We start from the raw sequence: 11,350 nt of genomic DNA, 5'->3' as shown, positions 1-11,350 counted from the left end.
ATTAGATGACCCACCACTAGGGTTCCACGCCTCCTGGTGGAGAAGGTGGTGCCCTTGATAGTGTTAGACATGTCTTCGGCAGGGTCCCTGAGTTAGGTGCACTAATGCTACTAGTGCCTCGAGGTAAAGGAAAATCACTTTCAATCCTTTTTGCCAACGCACTGCTGGTCTGGGAATCCCTAGCTATGACTGGCTGGCTATGAGCTCCCCCTACTGCACTCAGCAGGCATCTACTTGTTCATAATTCAGATTAGTGTTCAAAAAGGCAAAATTCAGAAATGGTGCTCTCCTGTGTTCCTCACGAGCACAGGGTTTCCTCGTGTGAAGCCCAGATTTGCAGAACTCACCAGAGCACAGCTAACCCCTCCCTCCTGCATGTACAAGTTATAGGTTAAATTATTTTTCCACCATGTCACCAAAGACCTAAAACTAAGCTCAAAGGCAAAATTTAAATTACGCTGGGTTCATGTTAGGAAGATCACATTACGCATGTAAAAATAATGCAGCAAAATTATACTCTGTCCAACACAAACTTTTATGGAAAGCACACTGAAGTAAAGTGACAGACAGAACGGTAGCACAGTTGCTCATGCCACTTGTGTTTTTTCACGCTATATTGTACATCAAATTAAATTACATGAATTTCGCAATACCTTACTCAAAACATAAATTACTAATTATTACTTTCTGGTTAATAGCCAATCACTCACAGTTTGGACTAGTGCAATGGTCAACCCTTGGAAACTGAGAACCATGCACATTTTCACTGAGAAGCTTACCATGTGCACTTTTCCATAATAGTTACATGTGAAAAGTGCCTTCTCAAGATCGGCTGGAGAGTGACATTTCATCAATTTCCTTCTGCACTGGTAATAATTCGGGTGTACTTTCCATATGAATACTCCCATCAAATGCGCTTTCTTAGAATTCCGCATGTACCTTTCCAGTCTGTAAACAGTGACATCTTCTCACCTCTGTACCTTTCTAATCCTGTAATGAACCATGGGGACATTACTACACCTTAGAATTGAACCTTGTACATCTTTCCACATGTGACAAGTGAATTGTGTGCACCTTTTTACTAATACACAGATGTGCCACAAGGTGGACCAAAGCAGATTGGGGAACTGAAATTCATTTACCTTTCCACATCTGTGAATGATGTGCACCTTTCTATTCAAGTTTGTAATCCATGTGAACCCTAAGATCTCTCTCCCAAGAATCACAAAGATCTTTTCACAGGTTCGAATACTGAACCATGTGCACCTTTCCACGTTTGTGAATACTAACAAAGGGTCCGATGTTCTAAAACTTTTAGTGGTGGCAAACACTCCGATTTGCAAAATCAGATAGTTTATGATCACCAAAACGCTATTTACTATGTATTAAAATCATTTTAGAAGTTAGCAAAGTTTTACTGATTCTTAAAATGTGTTTAAGGATGAATATCAAACTGCTATCTACAAGGGGCATGCTGTGGAGCTCCTTTTTAAACTGCGATTCAGTAACATATGTATCAGTGCTTTGCAACCAGAATTCTGGTCATAAACCATTGATAAATTAACGACTCCCAAGTTGGGGTGGTAACAGATTTGCCAAGAGAAAGTGGCCCCCTTTGAGAACTGGGTTTGCACCTTGAAGGGGAAAAACAGGATCACTGGCGGCGGTCAGTGAAATTTTTAAAAAATGTAAACCCTTTTTTTTTTTAAGTAGCGTCATTTCCTTAATGGAAATCAGGCTGCTTCACTAAACATTTTAAATTTTGAATGCGATCAGTGGGATGGTGGTCTGCTGACCACTGCAGGCCACCATCAATGTAATTGTTGTCACTTACAAAGAGTCGCAACCCGCATAATGAATGTTAACTAGGCAGGTCGTTCTGCAACCCACTCTGATTCAAGTATTTCACCAACCAACTTATTGCATATGTCGGTTCACAAAATAAGATACTTGTTGCAAAAAAAAAAACTATATTCACAATTTGCAATAACTAATTGCGACAAGTATCTTAGTGCAACTGGTCCTAGTGTCGTTTTCACTTTTGTGAACAGTGAACCACAAGGACATTTGTACATCTTTGAATTGTGAACCACACGCATATTTGCATGCCTAGGAATACAAACCACGTGCAATTGTCTACATCCATCGACAATGAACCACCCGACATTTACTTTTCCACACCCCTGAATACTAAACCAAAGGCACCTTTCAAGCAAGAAGGGGGTGCAGTGCAGTTTCCATGTCTGTGAACAGTGAACCGTGTCTACTTTTTCAGGCCCTTGACTACTGAAGCACTTGCGATTATCCACGCCTGTCCAAGGAATAGTTCAGTTAATAGAACAACAAAAACGGTCCCTTCAGGGGAAAAGTGTAAGCCTCAACTTCTTTGGCAAATGTAAAAAGCCATCAATTGATTGGTTTATAAAGAGTCAAATCAAATGTATTTGCTATAAAACATATTAAAGATTTGCCAAAGTACATGATTTGTTTTTTTTCATGGTTGGGAAGTTTTTATGCTGAAAGCGTCACATTCAGTTTTTTTTCCAAATTGTGTGCCCCATTTTTCCTTAAATACAATTTGTTTGTGATGCAACATTTCAAATTTGCAGATCCTTGCAAGACACCTATTGCCGGTCCTTAGACAATAGTGGCGAGCATTTTCATTTCAATTGGTCAGTCATTTTTTAGTAAAGCCTCATTATTTATTTATTTATTTTTCCAATCCTTTTTAAATCGTGTTTTCCATAATTATAGTCACTTTGGTCTTTTTTTTTTTTTTTTAAGGAGTAAACAAGTAATTTAACTCCTTAGTGAATCACAGAAGAACACTTTTTAAAGCATTAAGCGGTTGAGAAACCCACACAATTAGATTAATTGTTTAACATTACTGTGTTGCAATCCTCTTCTCCATTAGGTGATCAAACACATTGTAACAAGGAAAATGCTAATGAATTTTTGATTATTTTTTCTTTTTGGTACAGATGATGACCCTCACCAAATAACTTTATTAGCGTAGAAACGTTGACAAATGTACTTGAGGGCCGATTTTAATTATGATGTGGTACACGATACTCTGATGCAGAGTTGTGTTGAAATTTTTATTCACATCAGACCTAGTTCTGTATATATGCATTGTATAAACCATCTGCGCACTTTAGTTCACTCACTCACTTTCCCTGTGTCATTTTGGTTGGAGCACCTTTTTGTAATTGAATGTCTTTATGTATATTTTCGAGATGTTTTTATAGCAAATAACTTCAATTCAACTCCTTACAAACTAATTATTTGATAGCCTTTTAGATTTGCCAAGGAAGTTGAGGCTTCCACTTCCACTGAAGACCAGTGTTGTGTTCTATTACTGATTTGCCCCCGGCCCCCAGGGTTATATTGCTGCCCCTTTTATTTAGTGAAAGGAATAGTTGAAGCAGCTGTGGGTAGGCAAGAGACCATTTCTCCTTCTGTGTACACATGCTCTGGATGTTGAGCAACCACTAGAACAAAACATTTATTGTGTCCGAATACAAGGACATACGACATGTGAGTTACCTGGTGGCATGCTCTCCTATTCAGAAAAGCTGACATTTTCTGGTTATTATTTAGCTAAAATGTTTTTATTTTTTTCTTAAAGGCAACAGTGCCTGGCCGCAACCATCTTGCTAAAAGGTACGGCCGATGTAGCGAAGGATACAGGTACAACACCGGAAACCCTCTTTTCTGTGTGCATTAGTTAAAGAGCACAGTTTAAATACCATGCCTTTCCTTTTCTTGAATCTGTCATCTAAACATTTTATTACCTTTGTTTTGATGTGATGGTTCATTTGATGGGTGGCCAGTGAACCTGCAGCATGTTAACATCAGTACTGTGCGTGTGCCATCAGCAGTGTCTTGTCAGTAGCAATTCAGCAGCTCTAGGTTTTGAGAGTGTTACATCTGTAGTGTGTCATCATCCAGAGGGAAGGCTACGCAGAGTTTGTGGGCAGCATTCTGACACTAAGGAATAATCAAACCTTTTCTGCCATCTTGTACAAATTACAGGCAGAAAGAATCCAAACCTCACAACTACATCATTTAGAATATTTTCACACTGTCACCAGTGTGTCGAAATCATGGCCCTCAACATGGCATTGCCACATTACCAACATCATGTCAGTATCATCAACATCATCACTTTGACATCGCCGCAACTTTTGTCTGCAGCATTTCTGCTCTGCCTGCAATGTGCTGACACCATGATTGGCATCATGACGTTGGAAAACTGCTGCAACTGTCGCCAAGACTTTGCAAAATTTCTGCATTGTGACTTCAAGACATCACAGCAACAATGTCAGTTGTGTGTCAACAATGCATCCTAGCATTGAGGCATCACCGGTATTTCTGGACTGTCAGCAGCCTGTTTATATTGTGGCAGTATCCTGACATTATCACAGTGGCAGGTCCACACTGTGGAATCAAATAAGAGACAGCACTTTTCTAGGCAGCTGTCCATTTCACTTTCAAAACCAATGGCAGAATAAAGAATCTAAAGATGCCTGTCACATACTAGGGCCTTGTGGGCATGTCACACAAGGCCATAGTATGTGACACAGTGAAAATGTCACAGTGGCTCATGCAAAGTCCGCCTAACAAAAACCTTGCAAGACACCTCCAGACCCAACCACAACATGGCAGATTAATGCACAGAATGTGAATATAAAATAGGTTCATGCTGCAAACGCATCACACCACCGGTTACTGTATGTCTGCATTATACATAGCAGGTGAACATTGTGGGCAACATACTGACATTATGGCCACACCACAGGGCTCTAATCTTGTGTGAGGGCCTTGTACCTCCTGGACGATAAAAACAGAATAAGAAACCCATCTTCCAGGAAAAGAACTCTGGGAATAACTGGGACACTGGCACGTGTTCACCCAGTTTGGAAGCACAGACTGAGCTACGATTAAGATCTCATAGAAGAAACACCCCCGGCTGAAAGCCACTCATGAAAGGCTCCGACCTAGGTAAGAAAATGCCAAAACCCCGGTTAAACTTCGGGGCAAAGGCAAAACTTAACAAGACTCAGTATTTCACTAAACTCTTGAGAGGTGTTAAAGTCTGAGCAAAATCCAGTTCTGCCCCTCCTAGTCTTCAAACATTTTAAAAACAAAAGAACTGCTAAAATCCCGCTCATTACAGTTGCATTTCATTTTTGTGAAAGCCAGGGAAAAATATACTGTCCAATTTAACACCAGCGTAACAAAGGGTCTCAGCCATCTGGAGATCCTTTTAAAATGTATATTCCGGCACTTGCCACATATTTAGCAACCTTGTATCAAACGACCACTCACTGCATGTTGACCACCTCCCTCTTTGATATAAAGTGCCTGCTTTGCAGCTCATCAACTACAAATGCCCAAGTAGGCAGGGGTCTAGCTAACGTTTGGATGAATGACTTGCTATGAGTTGTGGACACATGGGGTGAAGGCACCTCAATACACAGAGTTCTCACGTTTCCCAGGCCGATGCGTGGGTAGCGTATCCAGTCCAGGTTTATTCTTTGCCTTTTCTAAATATTAGTCTTGACTTCATATTAGAATCAACAAGAGTAAAAACTCCAGAATGCACAGGAAAATACCAGGACTAGATGAACTACTCATGCATGGATCTGGGAAACCCGAGCGCTCTCTACATGTTTCCCATCCACCCCCTCTAATTACAAGATGAGGTGCATGCATGGAGTGGCGGCTATCCTAACCCTCATTACTCATTTCACAATTCAACCCTACTCAGTTTGAGCTGAAATGTGGGATTGACAATCTCAACGTTCCTGCTCTTTCCTGTATGATGCAGGGTGGGGGTGTTGCCCCTCTCAAAGTCTTCCTACCCACTGATCAAATAAAAAAAAGTGCTGGGGAATGGGTTTCTAAATCCTCACTACATAACTCGTTAGTTGTAGCACCAAATCCCACTGTTTCAGCCTACATCAGGTGGTCCCTAGAAACCAGTGGAGATTCTTACATTTCTTGCAAGTATGTATTCTTTTCTAAAGATGTAGTACTAAAAACTGTGCATTATGAGCCTAATCCATACCGTCTAGGCTCTAGGAGAGGCTAGAATCTGTATGCCAGCGCCTTTTTCAACTTTCTGACTGTTTGCCTAGCATAGGCACACCCTGTAACTAAGGGTACTCCGCAGGTCTGAAGCCTCTCACTGAGGCTCAAGTGACCCTGTACCCTCATGCTCCTAAACCCAACAGATACCTGAACTGTTGCTGGTCATCAGAGTACTACATATATATTGCTGTTCCTTTTATCTATACAATATGGCTTCTTCTGAAAATAAGAAAAGGGCCTTTTCATAAGTGAACAAGAGTGTTTGCGCTCTTACAAGGTAAAAAAGTGGATGGTGGTGGGAGCAAGTCCCTTTGGAATTAGGGGCCACCTGTAGGGGCTTTTAAGTGCCACAGAAACCTGGCTTTCTACTTTGGACTTTCAGCCATGCCAGCACAGAATGAAGCCACGCTTCACTGTGAGTGAGCAATGCTGGTGAATGGGGCTGGAGACAGAGTATTAGCAGGTGCCAAGTCAAGGAGAGCAGAGGTACAAGACGCAGACACACACACACACTTCCTTCACAGAGTTACAGCAGGACACCACCTGAACAATACCCTTTGAACACAAACAGATACATCAAACACAAACAGCAGTCTAAGCTTCAGATACAGCACAAGCAGCAAAGGGGCATTTTACTTCACACAGAAAGGGTACAGCAAAAACCCCACATGTATAAATGATATAGCATTGGACAATAGCCATTTCAACTTCCATTATTATGAAATGGTATAGGATGATCCACAACAATTCAAGCTTTCCAAACATGCACATCATATTTGCACCTGCACTGCAAGCCAAACACGCAAGGTATAACAAAGGCAGCAGTGCAGTCACCCTCATACAGATTTACAGCACTGTTGTGCAAGCGTCACTTAAACATACTGAAGAGACACTGCACAGGCAGTAGCAGCGCATGCTTGATTCTCTAGTTCAGAGAACAGATCCATGCAGGCCATAGCTGAGCATGTTTCCCTCACTCTAATGCATTGCTGCCTTAGGCATGTCTGTGTCTTTTTTGTTACTTGCCTCACTATGTTCCTTTACATCTGGGAGGCTTCTGTTACAGTCAACAGATTGTATTGCCAATCGTTTTCAAATTGTTTCATGCCAAGCTCACAAAAAAGTACAAAATAATATTTGTCTGGGCCCTCAAATGACGTAATCTGCTAAAATGTTTAACAGAGTGGGCTGAATACTGCCAATATGCTATTAGTGTAATCAAGGCCACTAAATTATTTGCACAAATTAATGATTTTTGGTGTGTTTGCCTAATTGGTTCAGTTAAAAATGAACCAAGAGTATAAGTCCCAGATTGCATTAAATTGCAATACGAAAGATTAGAACTGGAAGCCGGTATCTGTGATAACGTAATTATTCATTTAATTTTACATATATCACACACAATATCCACCGCCATCTGGGAAGTCACAAGACACCATGCATTTGTTCACACGCCCCTCATTCGGCACAACCAGAGTAGATCATGAAGACTGCCACTAAGGGACATACACCTACTTGAGAGTGCTTATTGTTGGGCTGGTGTCTTTAGTCTTGCAGGTAAGTGCTCCACTTTACAGAACAGAGCATAACCTACTGAGTGGCAAATCAGCTAAACTTAGCATGCAGACTGTTTACCTGAAGGTCTCACGCTGTCCCAACATGGCTCCGAACCCTCTTCCACTCCACAGTTCAAAGACCTCTACCGTATGCTTGCTGGTTATCAGCAATAGAGAACCTTCACTGAAGCTGCTCAGAGTTAATGAGAAGATGACCGTCCTTCTTCTAAATGTATCATCTAATATTATGTGGCCCCTTTGAAGTGTGGGATATCAAAAGCAATGACATACCAGTCTGACTGCCTAAGTTTCTAGGTAAGGAGACAGCTATAGAATGAACATTTCATTGTGGCTTAGAGAGTTGACCACGTGTTAAGGTCTAGACAAAAAACAGAAGCACAGAGGCCAAAGCTTGAAAGGTCTCCTTAAACTAGGGTGCCACTTCGTATGGGAGATGAAACCAGAAACAGGAGGCAGGACCAGTTTCTCCAGAAGAGGAATGAGCCCTCCTCCAAGCTTCTGTGTCAGGAAAACTTTTTTGAGGATGAAGGACTGGGTTGGGGAGATACTACTTCTAGGAGAGCTACTTTGGGCTTCTATAAACAGAATGAAACTTGATATGGGAAGTGGAACATGAAGCAGGAATTAGGACAAGTTCCTCAAGTGGTGAAAGTAAAAAAAAAAAATAGGCTTCAGTGCGGGTGGGAGGCTTCTGATGTAGCCAAGGAGACCATAGAGGACCACAGCTGAGGCAGGAAGAATGGAAATAAAAGTTTCCCATGGCCACTTGGCCAAGCTGTGCTCTGCCTAAACTTCAGTCCTACTCTGTTACCCAACTGGAAAAGGCCCTGATCAACCAGCCTGACTGAGCCATGCATCTTCCCATTTCCCAACTAGAATTCTCTCAATGTTGAGCTTTGACTCAGGTTAGCTGTCAATTTTTTGCTTTGAGAAATTGCCAGTAAGGCCTTCAGCTCTGTTCTAACTATGCTCTCGACATGCCAAGGCAACCAACAGAACTGGCCAGTTGGTCCCTCATCAGGGAGACTGGTCTCTGTTATAACTCTAAAGGTAATTCTGTCTGCAGTTTGGTAGCCCTGAACCATCAGCTTGTCTGATGAGATTGGGAAACCTCTGGTAGGCTGATGCATCAAGGTGTGACCGTGTTTTTTTTTAAATGTCACAAGAAGAAATTTTCAGGAACCTGTAAAATGCTGTATCAAAAAAATCAACAATTGGCGGCTGCATTCAAACTCTTGAAGAAAATGTCTTGCCAAGATAATAAGTGCAGACGGACCAGTACCTGAAAGGTCACCTCAACTTTTACTCCTTAACATCCCTCTTCGGCATGTTATGGGATCTACACACTTAACACGAGTATTCCAGTCAAACATTTCATATTTTAGGGTTTAGATTTTATAAGAGTACATATTGGTTTTTAAATGGGTTGTCTGGATATAACTATTTAATTGAGTGTACATACTACACTTAATTCCAAAATGAGAATGGTGGTGGACTTTGGAGGTCCTGTCTCCCACTTGTGCAGAGGCAACTCAGCCTGATTTAGCATGAGACTCAACAGAGAGCTGTTTAAGGAAAGTCCATTCTCCTACCTACAAAAGATGGTCTAAAAACTGATGGAGTGAACAGACGTGGCACAGGAGGGGGTCAGATGCGCACACCCACACACCTTTTACAAGGCCCTACAGGCTACATACATATATATACACACACACACAAACATACATGCAGAACTGGTACATCCCTGATACCACATACACGCCCACACATCTTTTACAAGATAGAACTTGCAGACCTCGCTCACAGACAGCAAGCTCAGTACGCATATCATATGCACACCAACAATTTGGTACAACACAGGCAATGCAACCTTCTCTTATACACACAGAGCGGATATAACATGGAAACCACACGTACATCCACACACCTTGTACAACTTTGGGCTGTGCAGGCTTCTCTCGAATGCACACAGAACATGTACACATTATCGTCTAGAGCAGTGCAAGCAGCCACCCACAAAATATATACAATAAAGGCTACCTCACATAAACAAAACTTGTACAGAAAGGGCAGCTACGGTATAACCTTCATTCACACACATCTACAGAGCAGGCAACAGCAGCACAGGTTACCCTCACACAGAGTAAAGGCACAGTACACATAGGACTAATACACGCTCTCCTCATGACGGGTACAAGACAGAAAAGCTTTCAATTGGAAAAGAACAGCAGTAGCAATGGATAGTGCCTTCAGACATAAAACACATACAAGAAAGAAACAGTACAAGCTTCCTTCACGCAAATGATACAGGGCAGGCAGCAGTAGGGCCAGTAACACTCGCACATAAAGGATGTTCTGCATTGGCAGCAGTAGAGCACAATCTAAATACAAACAGAGCATGTGTAGCAGGGGCACCAGCAGTACATGTTTGATCACACAGAACAGGCACAGTACGGGCATCCGTGGGCTAAGCCTCAATGACAAAAAACAGATACAACACAGGCAGCGGCAGTGCAAGCTACAAGAGTGGGGCGAAGGAAGCTCTATGATACACCATCCTTGACATACCATCCTTGTCTGCGTGTGGTGGTGAAGTACTGTTTGAGATTGAGTTTTATTTTACACACCTATTCAGTTCTCTGGCTCGCTGCTGACACTGCCAGCAAAAGCTGTTGCTGGGCCAGCAGCGAGGGGTGACATGTCATTTGTTTGTTGTGCTCTCTCAGAGCACCTTCCACAATGATAGTCTCGGTAGACTGGCCAAGCTCCAGTGACGCACTTTGGTACCACGTAGAGTGGACAAGGACTAAACAATATGCCAAAGTGTAAAGCTAACCAAGCCCTCTTAGAGACAAAAAAGTATTTGTATAAGCAGCAGAAATATTTCAACCTTAAAACTGTTCCGCAATCGCAACTGTCTAGGCCTCTTGCCCTCAGCACGTTTGGCTCAGATTAGTCGGCTCAAGCCTATGACATCACCTGAATGTTTCTTTTGCCCTGTTTTTCGGTTGCTTGCAAATGAAATCCTGAGGTTAGTGGTCACCATTCCGCAATGTCCATCGCAGTCCAGGAGGAGATAGCAAGGGCTCTAACGCCTCTTTGTCAATGTGATCAAGGGTCCTCAAATGTATCAGTCAGAGTGATACCGTTCTGCCTTCCGTTGTGGACGGTCCTTGCTCACCACCTTGTAGAAGCCACGCAAAATCTTGTACATCCATACCACGTTGAGCACATCCAAGATTATGCAGGACACTATCCAGGCCACCTGTGGTCCGGTGCCAAGCCGCTCAAAGGCTTCGCTGCCAAAGGTGGCAAATGTCTCACGGTAGTACCAGGGGATGACTGCAATGCGGACTAGGAAGAAGACCACTGTCATGGCGAAGCCATTCAGCAGCACTGGCCATGAAGACCGCGGCTGGCCCACTGTGTCGAAAAACCACCTAGGGAAAAATAGAGAACAAGCACATTACACATGCCTGGCGGCAACAATCACAAGTTCAATAAAAATATACGGAATATGAAAAGATTCTGGAGGATGTTTTAGGGGCATCCCTGTTGTACTAAATAGCCTAGAGTTGAAATTTTAAGGGGCATCACAGGAGTGAAGAGAAACAAGCAGTAAGTATTAGACACCACTTTTTGAACAAGTTACTTACCTTTGGCAAAGCCTTATCTGG

At 42.4% G+C, this 11,350-nt stretch overlaps 1 protein-coding gene across 1 annotated transcript in view; it reads right to left on the bottom strand.

The window, feature by feature from the left end:
- Positions 1-2,974: 2,974 nt before the first annotated feature.
- The window catches only part of LOC138292988 (TLC domain-containing protein 4-A-like), a 119,912-nt gene continuing 111,536 nt past the window's right edge, over positions 2,975-11,350 (bottom strand). The window contains exon 7 of the mRNA XM_069231916.1: positions 2,975-11,113. Coding sequence (XP_069088017.1) covers positions 10,804-11,113 — 310 coding nt within the window. The 3' untranslated portion in view covers positions 2,975-10,803. The remainder of the gene's footprint in view (positions 11,114-11,350) is intronic.

Source organism: Pleurodeles waltl, chromosome 4_2, assembly GCF_031143425.1.
Source record: "Pleurodeles waltl isolate 20211129_DDA chromosome 4_2, aPleWal1.hap1.20221129, whole genome shotgun sequence".
Classification (NCBI taxonomy): Eukaryota; Metazoa; Chordata; class Amphibia; order Caudata; family Salamandridae; genus Pleurodeles; species Pleurodeles waltl.
Note: the sequence above shows the minus strand (reverse complement) of the source record. Positions and strands in the feature narration are given on the sequence as shown.